The following is a 27,942-nucleotide window of genomic DNA, read 5'->3' as shown; positions in this document are numbered from 1 at the left end:
ATATATTAGATCCAGCAATTAATGTTCAAAAAAGCATGATTTTCTTCATTCTCATTCTTGTAACCAAGTTGACCTCACAAAATTGCACAATCCATCACAAATTTGGAGATGCTAATTTAGTGTGAAAAGGTGCAACAGAAATTTCCATCAGCAGCAAGCCAATGGAGAAAAATGTGCAATGGATAAAAACTTCTGAATGATTAGACCCTCTGAGAAGCTGCATTAGTGCCTATGGAAATGTCTCCTACTGTTTCTCAAATTTACATCACCTCTCTCTCTATTCCTCCTGTCAATAATTCTGGAAGTGAAAAATATGGCACCTATGGCGGCCATTGCATAGAAGGCTCTGTATGGGGCTGAAGCCAGAGCATGGAGGAAGGTGTAGTATCCAGCAAGGAGGTAAACAAGGCTTAAACCAACTTCACGACCACGGGTTCCTGGTATGGAAAATGATAGGGAGTCGATGTCCTCTGGCCTTGAGCCGCAAAGACCATGAAGGATGACCCCCACACACAAAGCAGCATCGATGAACCAAGGAAAGCTTTGTCCCATACCAAATCTCTGAAAAAGAAAAAAAAGGAAAAATGGGTATACAAAAAGAAAGCAGAAGAAAAGGACAAAGAAAGACGAGCAAAAGTGTAATGTAAAGACAAGAAAAAGTGTGGTGTGCCACAATAAACAGTCAAATGTACCTAATGGTGAAGATCATGCCAAAAAGAGATGATAGAAAATTGTGCAGGGGTGGAGAGAAGGCATTTAACTTTCATGAAAAAAGGGCTAAGCTGAAAAACTGGATCTCCAATTTTTGCATGAAATCATTAGTCATACTGGTCACCATGATACTAAAACTTTTGGAAAATATTAACTTCTTCAAAAATTAAAACCTTTTGTTCAAATGAAATAATAAACTCTGAACCAGAAATAAAGTCAATTCAACTGAAATGACTTGCATGGACTATGGTAACATAGTCAACTAGGAAGTCACAAGATCGTCTTAGCATTCTAGAGAATGATTTTGTAAAATGGTGTATAGGTTTCTATACTTGAATAAATCATTTATGAAACTAAGAAGTCTCAAACAATCTTGGTAATACTAGATCGGTTTTGCCAATCATCTGGGTGAAGCTTTAAGTGAAAAACTACAAATATGGCAATGTAATGAAGACATACCCACGTAAATTTAATATATAAATAAACAAACAGCCTTTTCTGCTATCAAAAACTGAGATCAAGTCTCGATTATGCCCCCTAACAGACTGCAAACACTTGAACTTAACATATAGAGCGAAAGGGGAAAAAAGGAGAGATCAAAATTGTGCCTAAACCATCATAATCTGGCATTTTACATAGTGACAGAAGCAAAAACCAAAAATTCAAGTGCTTGAAATAAATCCACCATATATATATATATATATATATATATATATATATATATATATATATATATATATATATATATATATATATATATATATATATATATATATATATGTATATATATATATGTATGTATATATATATATATGTATGTATGTATGTACACTTCAGTAGTTGAAATTTAGAAATACTAGTTACAGATTTGCTTAGATCATAAAATATTAAACTACAGCAGCCAACTTCCTTTTCCTAGGCCTCCTATAATCACTTTGTGCTCAAGCTTTTTACAATATTTTTTGCATATGAAATCCTTAGATGATGGATATGCAAGTACATACCTGTAACCAAGCAACTAATGATGGGACAAACATGAGCATTGCAAGAAAATGCAAGATTAGAATGCCATGTCGGTTGTTGAAGATTTCTAACTGACTGTCACTAAAGGTTTTAGCTGAGTTTGGGCTGTTCTCATCCACTAGTGGAAGTGGATCAAATGCATCACTTGATTGCATTTTGGATAACAACGATGGATTGCCTTTAGTTCTGTGGTCATGGAATTCCTTTCTTTGAGCATGATTGCGAAATGAAGCCGCCCAAAAACTGTTACAAAACAGGGACTAAATTTTAGAAACATAGCCATAGCAACTACACAGAAAAATATAAAAAAAATCTGAAGTAAACAGGAAGGAAAAAATTTATTGTGGGGAACATTAAGGATAAAAAAATTGTGTGAAGTAAAATATTGGGGTACCAGAACCTTCCAAAATTACCCAAGTTAGCGAGATCAGAAAAGCTAAAACTTGATCTAATTTAGCATACTTAATGAAAATATTAATTATTTATCCCAGTAAATAAGCTCAATCCAGAGTTCAGAACTTGATGACGAAAGTATACATAATTAAATGCAAATAGAAGTGTCATGTTGTTCTTCTCAGGAAATCAATTTAAATCAAGCCACAATGAACAAGAAAAGATATAATTAATTAGAATCTAACACACACTACATGCCATTGTTATTTCATAACCAGTTAAACACATTTTTTCAGAGGTATAGGGGGTAGCATTTGGGATATCTGTAGAGATTGGTGATTTCAGTATTTGGGAAGAAATGGAGGATTACACAAGGAATGAAGTACACCAAACTTTAGAGTAAACTTGTTGATCAAATCAGACATAAAATGCATAGAAAACCTGAGAGGGACCAGTCATTAGACAGTCTATCATAGAAACTGGTCGAATAACATGCACAGAGAGACTGAAATGGACTTGATTAACAGAAGGTTGACCACATTTAGTTGCAAAAGACCTGCATGGAGAATTTTTTTGTGTGGGAGAAGGAGGCAGGGGAGGGGGAGGTTGGAGCCATCCTGTAGGATTCAGTGCTCACCATCTCAGTAATTTTGGCAGTTCTCAGTTCCAGGGCTATTTGGAAAGAAGTAAAGAAATGTGACAGACCACTAAATTTTATGTGTCAATGATAGTATTAACTGTTCAGGAGTTGCTCGATCTCATCCAAAAGAATCAACTTCATACTTGAAAGCATAACCAGTAATGGTCCATCTTGTCATGCATCCATAAAGCAATACTGATGCTTGACCAGGAGGCTGGGAGCCTGATTTCCATGATACATCTCATGTGAAGAAATGTGTTCGCTTCCTAATTGCCTCTTCCTTCAGCCCACATTTCTTGTCAACAGAAAATGCATAGAGAAATTGTTCAGACAGAAACTTGTGAAACACATTTCAGGTTGAGTCTCTGTGGCAAGTAAATAGGCCAGCACCTTTTTTTTGTTGGTGATAGAAAGATATTGTGACATATAAGAACATGGAAAAGGCAGTCTTTTGGGAGATTGAAGAGACAGATTTACAAGATTCTAGAATGGATATAAATATTAGATTTAGGAAAAAAACGGAGGTTGCTTACTAGAAAGAAGATTTAAAACAAAAATGAATATTGACCACCAAGATTTGCTTTGTTTAGTAATAGCATGGAGGCAGAGAGACAATGTGTGCCTCCCAGCTAGGATAATCACTTTATATTTACAATCAAATTGCAACCAAAATGAAGAAAAATTTAATAGAGAGCTTCCCTAAGTAGAGAGCATTACAAAAAATATATATATAAAGAAAATGTAGGATGATTGTAGGAATGCTGAACTTGATTGAACTTTGAAGAAAGATCGGATGCTTAACTAAATGATATATACGATTAAAAGAAATTGAGATAACAATCAAAGACATGATAGAAATAGAGCTCCATGGTCTGATGAGCAGTACTAAATGTCGACATCAAGGATTAAGGTACAGCAACAATCTTTTGGTACCATACCAGGAGTACTGAGCACAATACAGTCATCTATGCCAGTTTGCCATGCTTGCCAGTATGTTACTAAATGGCTAACATTCATCAGACAAGACATGCACAGGCGCACGCACACACAAACACCTCAAACCCGAACATATTCGTGCAGCACCCACAGCCTTACATCTAGAACTCTAGAAAAAGAACAACTACACATACCCAAAATGTGTCCCAGCCAATGTTAATGCATATGAGTGTCTGGTACATAGTAGAAATGGACCATGCTACTTAAGTATCTGTGAATCCTTCTCAAATCCTAATAATTGTAAAAGAATAAATATGCTGTATTTAATGAGGAAATGAATTATTTTTTATTTTTTTAGTGCCTTAGGGTTGACAAAGAATTCGATTGCATCAACAGCATACTGTGATAATAGATAAAAATTCTTTTTTTAAGAAAAAGACAGTTCTAAATGAACCAAAGCACTCAAAGAAAAAAGGAATGGCAGTAATAAAAACATTCAGATTGAGAAGGAAAGATGGCAGTAATAAAAACATTCAGATTGAGAAGGAATCTTTCCTCCTGTGGACAGTACCTGCAGAGAGCTGTGTGACAATGGAAACCATGAGCTAGAAGCAGTACAATCAAGCCAAGGGCTGGATGAACAAAGCAGACTAAAGGGATTGTAACAAACGCTACAACAAGATTTGGATTGCCTCTGAGAATCTGCATGACCTGTTCAATGGGCCACCGGATCAAATTGAAAGCTAGCTGAATTATGGATATTCAGACAAAAACATTATTTTTGATCCTAGCATAATCAGCAGAAATAGTTTCCAATGCCCAATAGATCCTGATCAAAGTCATGCATCATACACCGTCAACTTTGCTATCCAACATAAGTGACAAACTGAGGTTATTACCTTTAATGAGTAGAAGATGGATGAGAAATCGAGAATCTGATGAAGAAATGCAATGCAGAAATTATCTTCCCAAGCTTGCCAGCTGTAAAACCACCATGTCAGATCAAAATAGGATAGTTATACCTTTTTTAGGGGGGCTAAATTTTGTTCAAAAACTCTAGCTGGGAGTGTTTTTATCCAAAAAAAAAAAAAAACCAGGAACAAATTATGCTAATTTCCCTCAGAATAGATATTCCTAGCATAAGTAGGCTTGACTGGAATAATGATGTATTTCTTATTCCCGTTTTCTAAAAGTAGTCTTTTACACTCTTAAACTTCCAATCAGGGTAGGCCGGACCGGACCAAACCATCCAATTCGGCCCGTCCTGAGCCGACCCCGTGGAAAACCGGGTCAGTTCGCCTATTGGAATTGGTTCCGGCCTCGAACCGGCCCAAACGAGTTTCGAACCGACCAAAACTGGCCGGAAAAGGCCCGAACCGAACCGGCATGGAACCATTCGAAATCGGCCGATTCCATTCGAACCAAGTCGACCCGGTTTGGAACCGGGCCCCCTCCACCTTTGCTTCTTTTGTTAAAAACAAGTGTTAGGAAGGGCCTTCCTAACAGTTTGTTTTGGAAGTTCGTTTAGCCGTAAGACGGTTAAACGACTATCTCTTCCTCCCAATTTGCGAAATCACACCGATTCAGCGCGATTGAAGGAAGATCCAATCCTAAATAAGGTGTACTTTCTCCTTTCTATCTCATTTTCTCTATTTTTTGGCTATATAAGGAAAGATCTTGCCAAAATTTTTGATTTGGCCTTGATGTTATTATATGTTGAAGTTCTATAGATGATCTACACAATGACATAAAAATTTTAAATTTTTGAATAATATATAATTTTTAAAAATCAAAAATATATATTTAAATTAAAATTAAAAAATATATATATAATAAAAAAACTGTAAAATCAGAAGTGTATTTAAAGGCATACAAGCTACTCTCCAGCAAACTTAAAAAAAAATAAAAAAATAAGTAGCCTTTGATGCATGCCCACGGGCCTAAAAAAATATATGTAGCATCCATTATTAGGTTCTATATGGATCTGAGCTGAAATAAATTTTTTAAAATATTTATATTTAAAAAATATTTTTAAATTTAAAAATAATTAAAATATATAATTAATACCAAAAATTATAAAAAATACTAGTATGTATTACATAATTCAGAAGTAATTTCTGAATTAGAAAATATATTTTTTGAATTTATGATATTTAAAAATTATTAAAAATATATAAATAAATAAAAAATATGAAATATTCGTATTATGTATTAGATAAATCAGATGTATTTTTTGAGGTAAAAAAAATATTATCTTCATCCTAACGAAATTTTGCTATTTTTATATAATTGATAAACTGACGTACTTGATAAACCTGCAGGAATAGAACCATCAAGAAAAAAAGAAAGAGCCAGAGCGCAACATTGATTAAGATCATGGACAAATACTCTCAAATCGGCACTATTGGAAGTGTAACTGATGCAACACAGAGTTCAAGAGAGGAGAGGTAACTAGGTTGAAGCAACACTTAGCTAGTAGTTACCCCGACGTATCTACGTGTCAGAAATGCCCACAGGAGGTTCGGCAGCTAATGAAAAAGCACTTCATTGACTCCAGAGCAGCGAAGAACAGGAGATCCAAGAAGAAAGCGGAGGTGGACTGTCGAACGACAGAACCTCCTGTGGGCATTTTCGGCACAGATACGTCGAGATAACCACTAGCTAGGTATTGCTTCAACCTATTTACCTCTTCTTTCTTGAACTCTGTGTTACATCAGTTACACTTCCAATGGTGCCGACCTAAGAGAATTTGCCCATGATCTCAACTAATGTCACCCTCTAGCTCTTTTTTCTTGATGGTTCCATTCCTACAGATTTATCAAGTACGTCTAAAATTTCATAATGATGAAGATAGTTTTTTTTACCTCAGAAAATACATCCGATTTATCTAATACATAATACGAATATTTTATATTTTTTATTTATATATTTTTAATAATTTTTAAATTTAAAAATATGTTTAAATATCATAAATTCAAAAAATATGCTTTCTAATTCAAAAATTACTTCTGAATTATGTAATACGTACTACTAATTTTTTATAATATTTGGTATTAATTATATATTTTAAATTTAAAAATAATTTTTAAATATAAATATTTTAAAAAGTTAATTTCAACTCAAATCCATGTAGAACCCAATAATGGATGCTACATATATTTTTTCTAAGCATGTTAGTATGCATCAAAGGCTACTTATTTTTTCAATTTTTTCAAATTTAGGTTTAGGCCATTATGTGCGTGATTGAATCAAAATTTAAATAAATAGACACCAAATTTTGCTGGAGAGTATCTTGCATGCCCTTAAATACATTTCTGATTTTACATTTTTTTAATTTTATTTTTTTATATTTTTTATTTTTAATCCATAAATATATTTTAAATTTTTAAAAATTATATATGATCCAAAAATTAAAAAAATTTTATGTCATCTTGTGGATCATCCGTAGATCTACAACATATAATAAAATCAAGCCAAAATCAAAAATTTTGGCATAATCTTCCCTTATTTTGCAAATTTCGAGCTATTTTTTCAAGCAAAAAAATAGAGAAAATAAGATAAAGAAGAGGAAGCATACCTTATTTAGGCTTGGATCTTCCTTCAATTGCGCTGAATTGGTATGATTTTGCAAATTGGGGGAAGAAAGAGTCATTTAGTCGTCTTACAGCTAAACGATTTTCATAAAAAAATTGTTGGAAAAGCCTTCCCAGCAATTTTTTTTAACAAAAGAAGCAGAGAGGAAGGAGGTCTGATTCTGATGCGCACAGAGTTCGAACGGAACCGGTCAGTTCTGAACGGTTCCAGCCAGTTCGGTCCTTTTCCGACTAGTTCGGTTCGTTTAGAACCCATTTCGGCCAGTTCAGAGCCAAAACCAATGCCAATAGGCAAACCGACCTGGTTTTCCACCGGGTCAGCTCGGTATGGGTTGAATTGGGTGGTTCAGTCCGGTTCGGCCTACCTTGGCCAAATGTATACAGTCTTACACCTACATACGGAGAGGTTGTTTGCATATTTTAAAGCCATAAATACACATGTCATAACAAAGCAACCTTACCATCGCACCAAGGTCAGCCCTCTTTTAAGATCATGGATAAAGAAGAAATTTATTTGGAGGGAGCTATTAAGGAGGTTAGCAGAGAGAGCAAGAAAGGATTAGGATGAGAAATTGTTTCCCATCTTTAAATCAGAATAGGTTTCTTATTAAATATCCACTAAAAGAACTATGTATTACTCCATTTTTAACCATGGATAATCTTAGTAATATGAAGTTTTAGAAAACTGATTAACTATTTTCGATTTTCTAATGTAGGCAATTGGTCAGAGCAAACAGCCCCAACTTCTGCTTTTTAATAAAACATATATAGGAGACAATCATTTAATTGAGAAAATAAAAGTGCATTTAAATGGAGAAAAGACTAACCGTTTTTTGATAAAAATGTGTGTAATAGCAGCAGCATAGAGGAGCAACTGAGAACTCAAGATCAAAACAATCAGAAAACCTGTTGCCATCAAATAGCAGACTATGGAGACAAAAAGGAAGCTTGTGACTGGAGGAAGTCGTTGGGTTGTCAGCAAGGAAAGGACCAATGAAACAAAAATAGGTAACACAGCAAGCAGAATAAAAGGAAGTGGCATTCTCAAATTTAGCTCCACAGCTGTCAAAATGGAAGGCATGGATGACTCAAGCTCCCAAGCATGTGCTTGCCGCATCAGAGCAAAAATTATTAGAGCTATCATTAGACCCACAATCTGCAAGATTAGCATGGTATGATGGATCAATTCTTGATTATATAAATATAGTATCAGTAGTTAAAAATATACTGCCACAAACCCCAAGGAGGAAAGCAGTCTGCAATTAACATTAAAGATATTGCAAATAGAAACATGCACTCCTGCGTGCATATACATGCAAAAAGCCATATCAGTATTGTATACATGCGTGTATAATCACAATTTCATACAATAATGAGAAGATCTGCTGACAATACAAACTATATATGCTGCATGATTTAATAATAGCCATCTTCAATAATAATCGGTAAGCATTAAAATTTTACTGCATATAGCTTTAATATATTTTGTTCGAAAAATACTGAAGAATAAATCCAGCAAATATATGTATGTGTGTGTGTGTGTATGTCAATTTCATCCTCAGAACAATTGGAACCGTTCCTTCTCTTCCACTAAGAAATGCAGATAGATCTTTCTCAACAACAAAGGCAGCAATTGGAGCAGCAAAGTTAATATCAGGAGTCTGTTGTTCTCAAGTAATCTTGGAACATATAAGTAGATCTATCTTGAGTTAGTTCTCTTGGATTATATTCAACTGAGAGGTATCACAACAAAAGCTTCTAATTCATAGGAAGTTTGGATTTAAAGGATACAATTGTCCAAACATATCTTAGGTGCGAACGGAACCCTCGAAGCTGTTTAGGTCATTGTCCCAATTCCCAAAACATGCCCTAAAGCTCAAATAAAGATAAATCCACACAGAATTATCATCACTGCTTGATTAAATCTTCTAACATTGGGCCACAAATGCATGACCCTAACCCATACATACAATATCAACAGCTCAAATTATTGTTACCACATACAACTGTGGCTTCACTTGTTGGCCAAGTCTAGATGCAAATATGTTGGATCACTAATAAGCTCATTAACGCCAAGTCTAGATGAATAAACAACCTGTCTACATAATAACATATATCTCCTGTTAGGTTGTTGATAAGACTTACGTTGGATCACTAATAAGCTAATTAACATGCTAGGTTGTTAATAAGGGTGGTCAATGGGCAACTCGAGCTTGGACATGGTATCAACATCCACAGCCCAATGGCCATCCTAGGCCTAAAAAAAAAAGGCTGAACAAGATTTCATGGTAGCCTTGAGTTCGAGTCAAGCTGAAAATAGTCGTGCCAAACTTACTTGTGGAGACTCTATGGGGCTGTTTGGTTGACAAGTTTTACTAAAACAAATTTAAAAAAAAAAAACACAAAATGAATAGGTTTTACAAAAATAGTTGTTTGGTTGTCATAAAACGTGTTTTGCCAAAACAGACAATTCATAAATACATGAAAACTGAGTTTTTTGAAAAACAGGTCTCCCTGCTTATCAAAACATGTTTTATAGATAATCATCTTCTATGATTAATTATCTATTTTAGAAAAACTTATATATGCCTAAACAGCCCCTATAATTACAAAGTTCCACTGTTAACCATTAATGGCAGAAGGATCAAGGCTGATGGATAAGACAAAACTGATATCCACCGAAAGGTGAGGAAGATCCAGAGAGAGGGGAGAATGATTGGGAGGAGTCGCGACTTGCAACTCAAACTATAAACCACCAAACTACCTGACTCGATCCAGAACAGCCCAAAATGGATTGAAACCACTTTGTACTCCAGATACTTACATATATCTCCATGCAGCATGCTCCAAAATTTATTGATATCCAGTTTGTATTCCAATCACTCATTCCACTGGCCTCACTTAGGGATTTACCTCACATTACTTCGTACACATTAGCCCACCATTTTTCTCTTTGAATTGTGTTTAGGGACAAGAAAACCGATGCATCTCTTTCTTTAATCTAGAAATTGGGTTGTGCTCAAGTTCAAGCTCTATCTTAAAGCTTTGCCTTGCGCATGGGACCTATTGTGGAAAGCCGCTAGCACCAACCTAGCATGACTCATTGACACTCCTAATATAGTTCATCAAGCCAATAAAACCTAAGCCTTGACCAATATAATTCAAAAATTATAAATTATTTTAAAAATGGCCATTGCCCTCCAAACTAAGTCTTATGAGTTCCATGGACAAAGGAGTTACAAGAGAAAACAAAATATAACGCAATGTCAAAAAGAAAATTAAAATAGGAAAAAAAGAACTATCATGAGAATGAAAAAAGGAACACCAACTAAAAAATATATTCAAGAATCTAAATGTCCAACTATGTTGCATTGTACAACAATGCAAATTGTGCTTGCAAGTTATTGGCATGGTACAAGAGTAATGGCTTTGTTCCATTCACAGTTATAAGTTTGACACTTGGGAACAATTTGGCAAGATCAAATAATTTGGAATTCGAAAAATCCAGTAAACTTGGAAAAAGTTCAATAGAAATTTGAAATGTTTTAAAAATTAAAAATAATATATATTACAAGTAAATTTTTCGAAGATAATAAATAATATATTATATTTAAAAATAAAAATATTGATGGAACCAAGGTACTAGAACCCAAATCAGGCAAAAATTATATTATGTCAGTTGACACATAAAACAATTTATTTAGGAGATTAGGTCCCCATGTTTAGAGTTGCTGGTGGAAAGGGAGAAGAGAAGTGAGTACTTAAAAAGGAGGAAGTCAGAATTTGGGAAGGGAGAAATGTAAGGCTCTTAATATTCTTATTTTACGTGTAATCTTTTCCCAATAAGTGATTTAAACCTAATCAAGAGTCCAGCTTTGGTACAAACACAATGAAGAGTCCAATGCTTGGGGAAATCAAGGGTCCTGTGTTGCTTCTCCTTCCACAACTCTCTCTCTCCCCCCCCCCTTAAACATGTGGGATAATTAACCTTCGAAGACTGTGAGATCCCACAACAAAGAAAAAAATTAAAAGCAAACAATTTGGTGGTGCGCGATCTATTTGCGAATTTCAGAAATCAACGAGTTTACTAGTAGTTCACGAACTACTGAATAGATCGCTGAATAATTTGTTTTACCTATCATTCATAAATGACTCGTGAAATTTTCAATCATTCACCGCATTTCTTGCTTCATTGGCTGGTGACCTTTATTGTGAGCAAGGTTTTAAATCCCCTAGGATGGGGGTGTCCAAGTGACTTCATGGAACAGGACACCCCACAATCCTTCCCCCTTCCCGGCAGCAGCCCAGTCAAGAGTCCTATAGGTACCCTCCATCTCTCTCCCCTTCTTTCCTTTCCTTTCTTTCTTTCATTTTTTTTTTATTTTTTTTTCTTCTTTCTTTCCTTTCTTCCTTCTTTCCTTCCTTTTTTTTCCTTTACCTTCCTTTCTTTCCTTTTTCTTCTTCCTTTTCCTTTGCTTCTTTCTTTTCCTTTGCTTCTTTCTTTCCTTCCTTTTTCTTCTTTCTCCTTCCTTTCTTATTTCTTCTTCCTTCCTTTATTTCTTTCCTTTTTCTTCTTCTTTCCTTTCACTTTTTCTTTTTCTTCATCTTTCCTTCCTTTCCTTCTTTGCCTTTCCTCCTCCTTTCCCCACATGTATGGATTTCAGAGTCCCAACCCCGTCCCGGTCTCATTTTCTCGCAGGAATGGGATGGGAAATTCAGGACGCCCCCTATCCCGGCAGGACTTAAAACTTGATTGTGAGTATCAAAGCAACAAGCATCGGTTCAGCCTGATACGTAGCAGTACTCTTTTCTTGAACCAAAAACCAAAATACTAAAAAATCCAGATTCTATTGAAGAATTCTTGAATGTGCAATCTAGTATCATGCTTTAAGGATTTGAAGGTTTTTTTTACATATCGGACATGCTAATGAAAAGAGAATCATATTTCACACTAGATAAAAGATTAGAAAGCCAACTCATGATAACATACCGGTTATCACAAAATACCAGCAGACAAGGTTCCCACTATGCCAGTAGTCCGCTCTACGGCTCTTCACTCACACTGCCAGGGGGGTTAAAAGCATGCGAGATGAATAAAGAGGAAGACAAGAGTAAAGAAGGGAAGCGGGAAGAAAGAAAAGCAGACACTAATCTGCTAGTTGGAGTTGTCCTCCAGCTGCCAAATGCTGCAGTTCCCACTGTGGCTTCTCGATGCCTCATACCTCCAACTGCAGCATTCACATCTCTCTCTCTCTCTCTTTCTCTCTTGTATGCGGTCTAGAGATACGTGGATCAAAACTTAACTTCATGAACATGAATTTTGGTTGAAGACCTAATTAGTCTGACTTCCCTTTCAATTGTCCCACAAAATCATTTGAAAAGTATGCTAACCAAACGAGTTCAAGCACCCAGAGTCTCTTTAAATAGGATAGTTGCAATAAGTTAATAGACGTGTCCCAAAAATATCAGAAGCATATTGGCATCCAAAACACATAGGATACTGTCACAGCATGCAATTCAAAGTACTTATATAATCATAGGGCTAAATGCTTCATTATCAATGTGCCATTACTTGTTGCGTACCATTGATTGTTGTGTAATCTCACATTGTGTCCATATATCCAAAATGTCAGCACTCCAAATTGTCTGAAAACTAAACTTCCAGTTACATGTTTTTGAACGGAAACTTCCCATAACATGTATCATTGATTGCATGTATAACAAAGCTCGCTTTGGATGCTGGACTTATGGCAAGTAAAATGCCTTTTGCATTTTAAGAGAAAATAAAAGATTTCTTCTGGCATTTGAATTGTCAATGTGAATAATATATAATGATAATATTAGTGAATTATTTCAATAATATACTAAAACAAAAAGGTGTTGCATAACAAATTTAAATCACCTGTGGAGCATATAGAAGACAGAATCTGCTTGCCGCGGCAATTACAGAAATTGAAACACCAATTTCATATGAGCAGTGCGAATCCACCTGTAATGCAGTATAAGGAGGAGAAATTTCGCTTAGCAAACCAGGATATAAACAATTAGATGTATAAATTGTATATAATGGACAAAATTTCTGTGTCTAATATCTGCAAATTATGGTAGTAAATAAATTTTGTAAATGATAGAGAATCCTTACCAACAATAAGACAGTAGTTTTTTCAGACTCTTGACCGGAATCCCACATTGTAGGTGATGAATCAACAGTTATAGTCTCAGAGTATATATTCGGAATTACATGTAGACCAGATATAGAATCCCAAGCCAGGGCGACAGGTGGGAAGCAGCGTAGTTTACAAAGACCTGCAATGCTAACAAAGACTGTCACTCTAATAGTTTCTGTGATACCTTCACATGTTTATGAAACTGGAACAAGCAGCATATCCAAATGCTAAAAATTCAAGAAAAGATGTAAAGTCAGTAAAGATACATTTTTTACTTTAAACTTTCTAATGTTCCAAGTTTCCAACTTTAAATGAAAGAAGAGCATAATGTACCATCCCGCATATTTAAGCAATAGCTTTTCTTATTTATTTTCACCAACAATCATTTTTCTCATCAAATCAATTTCGTACTGCCCCCATTGTCTATAATAGGGGCGGCACCTGACCTAACCTGGATGCAGCCCATCTAACCTGACCTATCAGGATCCCGGTCTGGTAGAGTTCGGACATCTTGCCAGTCAGGTCATGTTTGGATCAAAGCCTTTCAACTTGTCATGGCAAAAATAACTTAGTTAAAATGAATATATAACTCAAACATATCAGGTAATACAAGTCATTGTATCGATATACAATTAGGTTGTTGTTGATTGTCAAAAACATAAACAAATAAATAAATAAATAATAATGAAGGCCCAAGATGCAGTCCAAAAACAACCCGAAAAGCGCAAAATGAACAGCTAGAACTTGCGTTGTTTTCCACCTGTACAGTAATAAACCCAAAAATTAAAACAGAACTGTCACCAGGCAGGTCGGCAAGTCGGGTCCAAGTCAACTGGTTTGGCTGCGGATCAGGTTCAGGTCTGACATCTCCGACCTGCTAGCATATTGGATCAAGTTAAGGTTGGGACCATATTGACTTGATAGAGGGCTAGAAGTCAAAGGAGTTGGCATATTATTCTACCTCATTTAGCAAGTAAGGCATAAGGGTGGGATTGAAAAGGCCTGGTACCATACCTAGGAAACGGGCCCCTACAGTTCCTAAGGCCCAGCCCAAATTAGCTAATTTATCTCCACAAGCCTCCAGTTGTGCATGTTGTATCTAAAACACCTATAACATCAACGTAACTGTAAATCCTAGAGCTCCATTTGAGCCTATGCCTTCGTTTTTCCCTAGTCCCCTTAAATTTTTGGAATGGCCATCAAAATGATATCCTTCATTTACAATCTTGTGAAACATAAATTCTTCTTCAACCCAAACATGCATAAAGCAATTTTCACATATACCAGAGTCATTATCAAGCCAGCCAGTTGCTGAAAGCATATTTACTAGGAATATCTTCACCTTGAACCTCAGGTCTCGAAATAGATCATATAACACTCACAGTATTGACAGTTTCAGGAAGCAAGAAAAATAGGTCATATAACACTTACTGCTTTGCTCAGCATCTCCGGTAGAACTTTTTATTCCGCAGCCTGCTGTTCTCAATGACAAGGTTACAGGCAAAAGGCCCAAGCTTATGGAGAAAGACAGATTCAACATAAGGGGGTGATCCTCCTTTAGATAGAGTTCCTGCATGAAATTTTTAAAAAAGAATCATTCAACAATCAAAACAGAACTATATCCAATCAGGTGGTGCGTCAAACTTAAGGGATTGACCACATGATAATATTTATAATATAATACTTTAAATTTAACAAATGTAAACAACCAACATCTTTTTGATATAACCTCTTGAACATAGCTAGAACATAGAAGCATTCCAGGAGAAAAGATTCTCTTTCCTTCCTCTGGATTGAAGAATTGTCCAACTGCCATTGAAGCCGCTGGGGGAGGCCTGCCTGAAACAGTCTGGACATTAAAAGTACAGGTCATGCATCCAATGCCCAAGTGGATTTTTTAAAAAAATAATAGACAAGTAATCAACAGATACGAGAACTGTAGTTCCATAATAATATCAAATTTAGTGCAAGATATATTGATATTCTATATTATTAACAGTTTTCAGTTTTCACCAATAAATCAACAGATATAACTGTAGTCCTCCAAGATATTCAGCAGTAACTAAAATACAGAGAGCACAACTTGCATGAAGAGTACACCTCTAAATTATGACATAAATTAGAACATCATAAAAAGAAAAGGAAAAAGGTTTCAGAAATAGTAGAATTGGTGCCAGTATGAGAGATCACAACAGCTTGTCTCACAGATGCTAGAAGTTATCAGTGTGGATTGAAATGTAAGTAAATACCCAAACAATGAAGTGGAATAAGCAAAAAGATTTTATATCTAATAAGCATGACATAAGAAACTAGAATAGGAAAATATAAGAAAGAAAATGTTGTAGATTAAAACATAGTAACTAACGATAGCGTAGTTGCATATGGCAAAATAAATGGCAAGGATTCAGACAATACCGGACGCGGTGCAACTGAAATAGTCAAGAATCGGAAACCATGCATTTCCTCAGGACTCAATTGAAGCAAGGCTGATGGAGGTGCTTGTTCAGTTTGGCTTCCTGGTTCAATCTGGTGATTTGAAAAGAACCACAGACCAAAAATAAAAAATAATATTTCTGCAAAAAGAGTTTTCACAAAAGCAGATATGTATAGAGCAAACACATAAAACAAAGGTATACCTGCCTTGGGGCAGGTCCAGAAGGAATATGGACCATCTTTGATGTCACTTCAACAATCCTTTTACTGGCAGATGTTTTGTCATCTGATGATAATGTACCCTTCTCAGGCCACAAGTGAAGTCTAACCCCAGAACATGGTGCAAGATTTGTTACAAATATGAAGTGCCCTCTACCATTTGAGCCCTTTAAGAAAAAACATGGACGAATTATGCACAATATAATAGCTATAAGTCCATCAACAAAACCAGAATAGACATGACATGAGGGTCTCAAGTAATTTATGTGAATATTAGACATGATACTCCCTATCAAGTTTAATGCTTGTCTAAACTGGTATTATATACAGTAATATGAAATGAGAAAAAGAGAAGGAAGAGACAATTGAAGATTTGAAGCAACAAATTTTGGTTCATCTACGTGTAGAAGTATAACAATTAAGAAAAATGACCGGAAGCAGAGCACAAAGTCTAAGGCATCGAAGGAGCAGGAGCAGTCTGAACTTCAGTGTATTGGCATGACGACAATAATGATAATCACAGGTGACCTTTACCAGTTTTTTGATGTCTAACCATCGCCTCCTCCCATCCATTGCTAAAACAGTAACAGAAGTTGATTGAATGTAGAGATCTTTCTCAAGGCCATCATCAGTCCAGTGAACAAATGGTGGACAGGAAAAGGAGTCCTGTATCTGAGATTCTGCAAGCAAGACAGGAGTTTCCTTTTAAAATTTTTAGTTCAAGAAATGCATACAGGAGTCACAAGGAAAGAAAGAAAGGAACACTGGGACCCTCGATGAAACAAAGATGAGCTTTGGATTATGACAGGTATCCCTAAGAAAACCTAAAATTTTCAATAAATATATTGGAGCAAGTTTCAGATTTTCAAAACCACAAAAGAAACATAAATAGCAAAAAAATAAAAGTGAAAACCACCAGATAATACAAGATTCTACTGTTAAGCCTAACAAAGCAACAATGAATCTGTATTTTATCAGAACACATATGCAGCACAAACTTCTTTCTCCATGTAGTGAGAATGAGATTAAGCTATAATTTCAGATAGAACCACATTAAAGGCTAATGATTTGAAAATTGAGCCAAATATGAAGCACAATAGCCAAATGACAGGGATGAATCATGTTCACATTACAAAGAAGAGTATAGTTTACAATGAGCAGATAGCACAAAATTTAACTGGAAAGCACAAAGTCTTCACTTCAAATTGAAAACAGCATTATATTTAACTTTCTTTAATATAAGACTTTCCATTTTGCATAATAAGCCAACATTTAAACTAAAAGGCTAAAAGCTATAATATCTTAGATCTTGAATAACATGAGGCACAGCATGCAATTTACTTATTTAAATTACAAAAATAAAACAAGCTTTGAAGAATAAATACTGCTTATTACTTGAAATTACATGTTGCACATGTTAAACAGAAGCCATCACATACACACAAGACAATTAAAATGCTAGGTTTTCCATGCATTTGTTTAAAGATGCATGTTTTGCTCAAAGCAAGTCTTAATACAAAATATAAAGGTGTTAGACATTGTTCTAACTCCAAGTGTAGAAAGAAAGCTTCAATCTAACTTACCCAAACATGCCAGCCATGTACTGACCTTAGTAGCAAGAAATTTCAATTTAGGGTGCTGCACCCACTTCAAAATCTCCTAGAAAACCCCTACCACACCCACTTCCTAGGACATTTTTTTAATCTAAATCTTTTTAAGAGATCCGCTTCCCCATACCCATAGCCAAATCTGCTACTATAACCGCTCCTGTTACAGGTAACCAAGCCTCTGACAAACTGGACTGAATACCACTGTGCCTGTTTCTGTCAAGTTCAATAACAGTACAATATGGCATGTGTATCATGCTGACTCTGGCAATCAAGGTCATAACACCTGGAAGTAAGCAACTAACACTTCAGGTAAGTTCTACCATTCCTGTAAAACAGAAGAAACAAGGTACTGCAAGAGATTTTATTTTCTTCTTTTTTCTGCCCTGTTCTGGGTAAATATGAAAACTAGGTGACCTTAAATCAAGGTCTATCGTAATTGTATTTTCTTTAGCGTGATTATATTTGGGCGTGATATGTTTGTCAAAACAAGGTAGTTCAGATATAGGAGGTAAAGTATTACAATAAAAGAACATATGAGATAAAAATCATTTCCTTGAAAAACCAAAAGAATGTTGCAGCCTCCCTTAAATTCATCTCCTTTTTTAACCCAAATAACAGCATATCCACCATTCCTTACATCCAGGGTCCCAGCATATGCCACGTCCAGACCCTCAATTCCAATTTTCTTGACTATGATCAGTTTCCCAAAGATCCACAATATGGATATCATAAATCATAAACCACCTCAGTAGCCAATTACTAAGCCAATGAATTTGGCAGTTACAAAGAGTTGTTGAGAAGTGAAGCTAGATTGGATTCAGTAAAGAAGAATACCTACAAGGTTTGCAGTGCTCATATGTACCATCCCGAACCAGGTAGACCACACCATATCGGTACCAATCAATACTCGGTATAGGGGTGTAGCGAGTATCGACCCCTATACCAAGTATTGATAGGCCGAACCAACCACCATACTAGGTATAACGACATTGTACGAACATTATACCAAGATTGTGAACCTTGATACCTACCCAAGCACTAAAGTGGAAACAACTCTCTATTCGATAAGATGACAACAAGTAGGGAGGAAAAGAATTTCACAAGGTTCCCACCAAAAAGAAAAAAAAAACATCGAGTCCTTGACAATATTTTTCAGGATTTTTTGAAGTGCCATCCTGGTTTTAAATAAATTTATTAAGGATGTATGCAAAATTCATTTATATGGCTTCATACACCAAAGTAACAAGATCCAAGTTTTGACTCTTGCTTAATGGAATATTAACCTGGTTGTCTTTTCCTGAATTAATGCAGAAAACAAAAATGTCATAAAGTAAATATTGATAAATTATGTGAAATCCACCATTAGTCAAAAGTTCTAAGGTTGTATACAAAGATCTCTTACAACCTACGATGAACTTCTACATGGCAGATGAAAACAAGATATTCATATCAAGGCCTCACACTCATGTGCATGCATTCTTGGTCCTTTTTGTTAAGTACCAATCAAACCTTGGTTTTTGCTTAAATCTCAAGATGTTGGTCCCTAAAACGCATAAGAAGAAACACATTTTGAAATCACAACCAATTCTTAAGAAGATGCAAATTAGATTTGGTAAGGCATGGGCGTTAACAAGGGACTTGAAGACCAAAAATCTAAGTGCAATAGATGGCAAGAGGCCCATTGTCTGCAGCTATAATCAATTATTGGTTTATGTTCATTAGTATAAATAACTTGTGTTTGTTGATCAATTTTTGTTAGTTGTAGCTTCCACTTCCTATGCAGGTTGTGTTCATCATTTGCAATATACAACAGAAATATCAATCTTATTATCTTCATTCTCATAAATAATGAGATCAACAAATATCCTAATATACAAACATTATATTCAAGAGAAATACTATTTATTCAACCTATGCATGATTTGTTGGATATGAATTATAATCTGATTATAATTCCACAATTAAGTTGCAAATATAGATGCAGAGTTTCCAAAGTTATTGTTTAACATGGATCCACAATCATCAAGTATAGCATCAATAAACTGTTATCGTTGCCCTAATAATAACCATGCTGATTTACATATATGCTAAAGATAAGAGGTTAAACGAATTTACCAGTAGCACCCCTTGTATCTTTGATGGGAACATCTCTTGAAGCCCAAGATGGTTGTGCATGCCTCAACCATTTTAAACTCTGTGGTATCCCACTTTGAAGCATTTTTGTGAACACAAGAAGCCTTTCTTGGGTACTTGAAAATGGATGCCCAGTTTTGGGATTTATCAAACTAAGAAGAGTGTGTGAAATCTGTACAAACATATTAGCCTCAATTACTACATTACTAAAAGATGGGGAACAAGGTATAGAGAAAAATCTCTATATATCTATAATGTCGGTTACCTGTACAACCAGTTGATTACACCACAGTATAGCTTGGTGCTCCATTGAAAGCCAAACATTCTTCATGCCTGAGCTGCCTATCATAAAACCATGAGTAGGGGGCACTATGCCATCTAAAGATGCCAACTTTGAGCGAACCTGGAACAAAAGCCATTGAGAACATAAGAAGAACAAACCTGTAAGGATCTTAGTCACATTTGCATACATAAGCAGAATATAAGGCCATCAAGCAGTGTGCACATCTTATACCAAATAAATTCTGATAAGCCAGCATGTATGACTGACCCCAAGGACCTGGCAAAATATTATAAGGAGCCCCCAGGAAATGTACAACATTCATCTGTGCTTCCAATTCTACTAAATTGAACCAAAGCTGATTTTGCATACATCACTACTCCTGAACAAACTTCACCTAACAGTGCTCACTTCATCAAATCAAATTAAGGCATTAACAGTGGACTATGTTGATTCAACGTGGAACACAGCCCAGCATATTCTTCAATCCCCAACTCGAATAAGGTGCAAAGCATAAGCACATATCCCAAGCTTTTAATTGCTAGAACAGAAATATTTTTTATTCCAAAATAGGAGATGATATAACTTTAGAAGATAAACAGACTGAAAGTGATGGTGAATCGATTATGCAATTTGGGAGCTTTTGGGAGGATTTTTTCTAGTTATGGATTAATCGCAATCATTGGCAAAACTGCATTAGGTAAAATAAAGAGAGGTGGAGGATTGGAGGTCTCGCCCTGTAGTTTCTAGATTAGATGGTTCACATATACCATCAGCGATGCTTGAACTTCCAGAGCAAAACTCAACTATCTATGAATCTACTAGTCACCTGATACTCACCACTGGAATGCAGTTTCTTTGGACCATGGAACTGTGAAAAGCAAGCACTTGTTCCCTTATGGGAAAAGGTCTTCCCATTTCCGTAAGATGGTAGGGCTCTTAATGAACTTACCAGACCAGGTGTAGGAACACAGCATGTTAAATAATAGAGATTAAATATGTTAAACATGAACTCGGTATAAGTGAAAACCAACAGTAGATGGAGTTAGAGGACCATGGCAAAAATGTCAGTTCAAAATAAATGGTTTAAAATAAATAACCACGAATTCCAATATATCATGCAGAGCAAAATTAGAGGAGCCCAAGTCCTCAATAAGTGTCTCTGATGGTATGGAAAGGGTAGCCCCAGACTTAAGTCATAAATATAGACCAAAAATGTCACACCCTTGTGGTCAGCATTGATGGTTCTAAACAGCATAACTAAGTTGCTCCCTCGAAAGCTGAATATCCGACGCCTGCTTGTTGATATGTCCAAAATCATGAAATGCTAACATGAATGCAGTAAAATACATTCACATCTATGGGTGTGCACGTACGAACATGAAAAGAACTGAGTACAGTCATGCATGTGCGCAAAAATAATATATAAATGTATCATAAAAAAGCAAAACATAAACCAAATAATCTCAGCAAATTAACTTATAAAGATGAGACAATCTAAGGACTAGTTATAGTGTTCAAGTTAAAGAGTAGAAACCTGGTAATCATGAACCCCACCAGCCACAGAAACAACAACAACATTAGACAGTTTAGGGCTAGACACAAAATGGCCAGCATGGGTGATTTGCATCTCATAACCTTTTTTCCATTCTTCATTTACTTTAGAAAAAAAATGCCCTAAGGATGGCTGCAATGCAACAGGGGGTGACCTGGATAAGTAGTTCAATTTCATCAAGAACTAAGCAACCAAACAAAGAAACAGATATTTCAAATTCAAGAGAAACATACCGGTGTGGGCTTGAGAGTGTTAAAATGGTTTCAACTGCTGACTTCCGCAAGTGTGGATGGACAACTGCCGCTCTAGCCACGAAGCCACCCATAGAATGGCCTACTAATATTACACTAGTGGGCAGGTTTCCAGAGACCTCAGCACCTTCCTTAGAACGGGCTTCATGAGACTCTTGATATTGATCCAAGATCTACAAATCATGTGAAGCCAACCATGATCATGACCAACAAATAGAATTGAAAAATATAAACAATATACTGAATCATTTATTATGACCAAATAATTAGGTATTTGTATATAACAATATACTCGATATTGATCCAAGATCTACAAATCATGTGAAGCCAACCATGATCATGACCAACAAATAGAATTGAAAAATAAAAACAATATACTGAATCATTTATTATGACCATATAATTAGGTACTTGTATATAAGAATGCAATTTTCTAGAACAGATATTTGCAGGCAGTGTCATAAGAGGTTCCATATTTTGTCAAAGGGTATCTCCAACTTATGATGCCAGTGTGAACCAATCATGCCTAATGACATTGGCCCATTACTTGGGAATTTCGAGAATTTAATAAGTGATTTTGTCATGTCTCTAGCCCATTCAATGTTGTGTATTCATTAGGTAATTGAAACATGGTGCAGCTGTTGCCATTGGGAGATCCATTTTGTTGGTTTCATATAGTTAAGGTTAATCATAAGTTCATAACCAATCGAACCTTCTCCCAATCACTTGAGAATGCAGTTAAAAAAGGGGAAATTACAAATTTCATCCAATTAGTGCAGATTAACACCATTTAACAGATAAAATAGCTTGAAGAAGCAATAATGTGCTTAACTTGTAAAAGTTGCACGACAATTTCCCAGTACCTAAACTTTTTAAGCAAGATGGTAGAAAAGTTAACATCAGCATTACAAAGCACAAAAGGATAAATACTGATTACAGATGTACATGTTTCTTTTTGTACATAAACAACAGCAGTTTCAGAGAACACTAAATAACATAAGTTACTACTCAAAATATTTGATAACATTTGATCTACTATTCAATTGCCAAGCAAAGATTTACCAGACACCATAGGCTGTCCTTTAAAAGCATGATCAAATTTTTTGTCTAAGAAAAAGTGATACCCTGTGGATAGCATATACAACATATTCAGTATGCTCTTCAAGAATCCGACCATCCATTGCAGAATGTTCCCCCTCAAGATCCACAGAAAACCAATCCAGCTTGTGGGTGTACTCGCTGGGTAATACAAAATCATCCAAATCCTCCATCTCGATAGTTAAAGCAGAAGCTTCCTGATAAAAAGTTGGCTCAAGAGGACCTCCCTGGTAAGCCCTAAAAGATTCAGCTGCCACGGAACGTACCTGGAAGAACAAAATGAAAAGGAAAACAGATAGGAGATTCAGTATACTTAACATCAGCAGTAAATAAAGAAAAAAAAAATTACTGCAATACTTGTAAGTGCATGTGAACATCCCAAAATGGGTAAAATAAAGGCATAAGATGAGTCTGGACACGATAAAACCTCTACAATGCATTCTCTACTACACAAGTCCATGCATTAGTTGAGACATGATGTTCCCAAGCTCATTGCATCCCATTAACAAATTTTTGCAAATTTATACACTTAATCATTGTTCACAGTTTCAACAGCTAAAATAATCACCTTAATATATTTCGTTCTTGTAATTCAAATTAATAATCCAAATAAAGTTAAACTAAATTGTTAAGGACAGAGATTTGATAGTTAACCCTGATAAAATAATTTTTGACACCACTGGAACATTTTCACTGACAATCTAGGGAATGGACAAATGTTTTATTGGTGTTTATGATAAGGTTTGCATCACTAGTAATCTCTAATTAAAATTATTCAATCGTTTTTAGAATTGGTGGGACATATATCACTACAATGGTACGAAGACAATAAGGTGATTTCAGCTGCCACTTATTTATTTTGTATTGTAGATTTCAGTTACTTTGAGGGCCTTCTGTAGATAAGATGAGTCTTTTCTTGTCATCCATCCCAGTGTTTTTTTGGCATTTCATAAACCCTATTTATGATTTTTGTTTAGCAATATGTGATAACTTCAAACTATCATTATTTGAGATGGATTCTTTAAAGTAGGAGCTCAAGCTTAACATCACTTGAAATTTGCACATCCTTGGTGAGTATCATGCTCCATGTTTAAGGTATACAGCATTTCTCCTGAAAACGCAAGTCTGTTTTCCCTCAAAGTCATCTTTTTTGTTAATACATTTACCACTGTTGGGACTTACAGTGCCTTTGAGGTGATGTCTTCATAAGGGTAGTCCTGAGTTCAGTACTATATATCTTGCCAATTGTGCTCCAACTCTACTGAGAAGACAAAGGTATCCAGCCTTCAGGCTATGGATCATATTTTTATCACAGAAATAATATTTATGATATGTGTTAGCTCGAAACGGAGGGTCCAACTCTAACTCGATCTTGCAATCTTGCGCTTATCTCAGGTCCAAATTTAGGATGCTTTACTCCATATCGGGTCAAAGAAAACAGCCTTATCCTAACCCACCCATTGCCACCCTCATTGGTACCCCTCTTTAAAAGAGATAGTATAGGGTTAAGGAACGACAGGGACCATTGTCACACTTCATGGAGAAGAAACACTCCCATGCATTGGCTATAGTTGATTGTTAGTGTTTTTTTCTCCGTTCTTTTAGAGAGACAGTGTCAGCATGGTACGGTTATCAACTAAACTAGAGCATGACTTGATGAATCCATGATCTTTACAAGCTCATGGTATTATAAGACAAACTCATCAAATATTCAGCACTATTGCATGGCTATAATATCGGCTAATAGCAGGAAATTTTTGGATTAATGAACTAATCACCTTATAAATTAATTTCTTGGGAACTATAACCAAATGAATGAAACTTGAACAAGAAGAAAATAACTAACCTCCTGAATATGCTTTAAAAAGCTTAATATCATGCCTGACCATTTGCACCAACAATTGAGATCATACATTTTCACTTAACTCTTACTTTCCTGTTGGAAATACAAATGCAATATCCACAAAGAAATACATACATACATATATAATGCATACATACATACACAAATACATATTGCCACATATAAATGCTTGACTTTAACATATTGCTAAAATTCCCTTCCTCTACTTTTTCCTACCCTTTGGCCTATCTCTTTTTCTTTTCTGACCAAGCCTCTACAAAATACCAATCATGTTTTAATCCATAATATCCCTTTGATTCTTTCCCCTCTCTTTCCTCCACTTATCTTCTCCTATCCTCTCCTATCCCCACTGCCTCCAATGACTTCCACTAAAGCAGTGCTAGAGCCTAGAGCAACTCTATCAAAGTTTTCCTAGTTTAGGTTCAATGGCTAGTGTAAGATTGGCATCAAACTAGATTTCTTCAGATTATGGCAGCCCTACTTCCAGCCCTACCACCTGATCATCAAGAGAGATGGAGACACTTTATTAGCAAGCTACTGGAGGGGTTTGACTATGATCTTAATAACTGACCTAAAGATGGTGCTTGTTTTAATGTTTGAATTAAATTTTACAGGGTAGTTGATCTGGAATTCTGGTTTTAAGGAGAAATCTATTTGGGCATGGCCACTGAAGAAATGTCGATGTTTTGACAGAAAGGTGGATCATTTTGTTGTGCTAGTCTATCAAAGGTCAATGTTATGACAGAAAGGTGGATCAGTTTGTTGTGGTAGTCTATAACCAGGCTGCTTTTTAGGAGATTTTATATATTAAAACCATATAAAAAGCGGCTATATTTCCCAACTTTTTCAATTCTCATAACAATCCTATTAGACTTCAACGTTAAGAATTTAAATCATGATAAACTTTTATTAAACAATTATACATTATGCTGAAAAATTTAAACCATGCTAAACTATTATGAAGAAAAAAGGACTACACATTGTTAAACTCTAAGGAGTCCAAGCAGAAAACTCTCTATGTGAGTTGAGATTTGCATGATTTTGTGCAAAATAAGAATTCCACATCCTCCCGAATCCAAATTTGCAGCAACTTGTTTGCCATAGCAAATCTTGAACTTATTTAGATTAAGAGCATAATGTGCCTAATAGATCCTAAACAATTTCATAAGCAAGGCATATTAGTGCCTGATCTATACTGCGTTATATTTAAAATCTTTAATACTAGCCTCTTACATTTATGCATACATTATAACCAGTTTTAACTAAGGTTTTGAGGCTCCCACTACATTGTATAACAGTATAAGTTGAGGTTTGAAATAACAGTAATTATAACATTATAATGGCCATTAAAATAGTTTTGGAGACCTTTTGTTATGTCACACATATTAATAATTAGATTTTAATTAATGACCATCATCTCGCCATTATCCCGTTATAACGGTCATCGTGTAATGAGAATAACAGCCATTATCTATCTTTGGCGCTGCTTACAACAAAATAATGATTTTCAAATTAAAATTTTACCAGCTAGTTTGCTTTTTATTTAGTTAACAGGGGCTGGTGCAAATAACACCATTATTTTTCCATTAGTGTTCATTATTTTCCTATTATAAAGGTAAATAACTGTCATTATGACAGATTATTTCATTTTCAGAAAATCTCATAAAGGATTAAGATGAGTAATGGCTGTCATATCCATTCTAGTAGTGAATACTGGTTTCAGAGGGGGTCCAGTTATTTGGGCACAAAGTGTTACTGAAACCTTCATGCTCAGAAAATTATCCGGATAACAATCTAAGCCAAGTATAACTTTTAAGTTTTACTCTTCTTCCCCTTTTAAGGGTTGTTAAACAATCCAATTGACGATGCATCATCTAACGATTAGGAAACTTAAGAATCTTTGATTATTTTTGTTTTATTTTATCTTGTTTTGTTTTCCTTCTACTAACAAGGTAGCAACTAGGATTGCCCTCAGTGAGATGATTGTAATATGTTTAGACAGGCACTTTCGTAAGTTGGTCTACGGGGACGAGATTAAACCTAAAAATTGACAAGAATATCGAAAAATACAAGAAAGAAAGGACCTTACCTGTTTGTAGCTACCACCGTTCCCAGGTATGAACAGAACAGGGACGCCATCAAGCTTCTTAATGTGCTCTGCGAAATCAATCTTCTTCCACCCCTCATGATACAAGAACAGCCCATACTTCTCTGACGAGACATTTGCTGGCGTGGAGATGGGGATGTAGGTCGGGTACATGTATGTCATGACGCACCCATTCGGAATCGGTTTTAGCAATCCATAGAGAGCGGCAAGCCCGACCCACAGGAAGAGGACGACAAGAGCTCCCACCTTGCACTTTGCTTTGAAGCCCTGCATTGTCCCTACAAAGCTTCTAATCCTAAACCACAGCCATACGATCTAAAACCCTAAAAGTGATGCAATAGCATGGAAATCAGAGCTCGGTCCAAAGAGAATCCAATCCAAAACCAAAGAACGGAGTTTCCTAAACCTAACAGACTAAATTTCTTGAAAATAAATTAAGATCGAGATCCAGGCTACAGATCGAAGGCTTCTTGATCCAAACGGCATCTCTGCTAGAACTTCTTGAATAGAGGATCCCGGATCAGAGCTCGGCTCCAAGAAAGAACCGATCAGGGATCGTTCCTCCAACGATCCTGACCCAAGAACCAACGGAAAGCTCTCTGAGATCCAGATGGCTCGAGATCGCATGACAAGACCTCTTCAAGAATGGATTCCGAAGCCAAATCCCTCGATCTTGAGCTCGTTCTGCGGCGGACGATGGTAAGCGGTTGGGAGATGGGAATCAGAAAGGATTCAAATAGACAGAAGCGCAAGGAGAGGGCGACCAAGTCCGGATCTCTGCTCCGAGGGTAACGAAACGAGGTGGCAGGATGGTTCTTATATAGTGGCTATGGGCCGAGGGTTTACCGGCAGTATCCGGTTGTCATTTAGGTCTTCAGCCGGATGGTGTCCCCTTTTTGGTAATTAGCTGTGTCCCGTTTTGAATATGG

General features: G+C 35.8%; 1 protein-coding gene across 3 annotated transcripts; it reads right to left on the bottom strand.

The window, feature by feature from the left end:
• Positions 1 to 18: 18 nt before the first annotated feature.
• Positions 19 to 27,821, bottom strand: LOC103702377. Of its 3 annotated transcripts, none has more exons than XM_039127941.1 (18): positions 26,996 to 27,821; positions 23,069 to 23,308; positions 21,927 to 22,117; positions 21,676 to 21,847; positions 20,124 to 20,261; positions 19,841 to 20,030; positions 16,650 to 16,795; positions 16,100 to 16,282; positions 15,879 to 15,989; positions 15,193 to 15,312; positions 14,895 to 15,033; positions 13,439 to 13,620; positions 13,199 to 13,285; positions 8,124 to 8,452; positions 4,603 to 4,684; positions 4,275 to 4,414; positions 1,716 to 1,977; positions 19 to 561 (listed from the first exon to the last, which is right to left on the bottom strand). In XM_039127941.1, exons 1-18 carry the CDS (start codon positions 27,284 to 27,286, stop codon positions 223 to 225), a joined length of 3,342 nt encoding a protein of 1,113 aa, XP_038983869.1. In that variant the 5' UTR covers positions 27,287 to 27,821; the 3' UTR covers positions 19 to 222. The 3 variants fall into 3 exon arrangements, with proteins under 3 accessions (XP_038983869.1, XP_008783007.2, XP_038983870.1); XM_008784785.4 differs by having other exon boundaries at positions 13,439 to 13,602; positions 26,996 to 27,820; XM_039127942.1 differs by lacking the exon at positions 26,996 to 27,821 and having other exon boundaries at positions 23,007 to 23,201.
• Between the last annotated feature and the right edge of the window lie 121 nt (positions 27,822 to 27,942).

Source organism: Phoenix dactylifera, chromosome 7 (assembly GCF_009389715.1).
Source record: "Phoenix dactylifera cultivar Barhee BC4 chromosome 7, palm_55x_up_171113_PBpolish2nd_filt_p, whole genome shotgun sequence".
Lineage (NCBI taxonomy): Eukaryota > Viridiplantae > Streptophyta > Magnoliopsida > Arecales > Arecaceae > Phoenix > Phoenix dactylifera.
This window is presented reverse-complemented; position numbering and strand designations above follow the sequence as displayed.

Coding starts and splice junctions, on each gene's coding strand:
- LOC103702377 (XM_039127941.1), bottom strand. CDS start 27,286: ATGCAGGGCTTCAAAGCAAAGTGCAAGGTGGGAGCTCTTGTCGTCCTC. Junction 20,031..20,123: donor GTAATCAACTGGTTGTACAG/GTAACCGACATT, acceptor ATGTTTGTACAG/ATTTCACACACTCTTCTTAG. Junction 4,415..4,602: donor CCATCTTCTACTCATTAAAG/GTAATAACCTCA, acceptor CCCATTGAACAG/GTCATGCAGATTCTCAGAGG.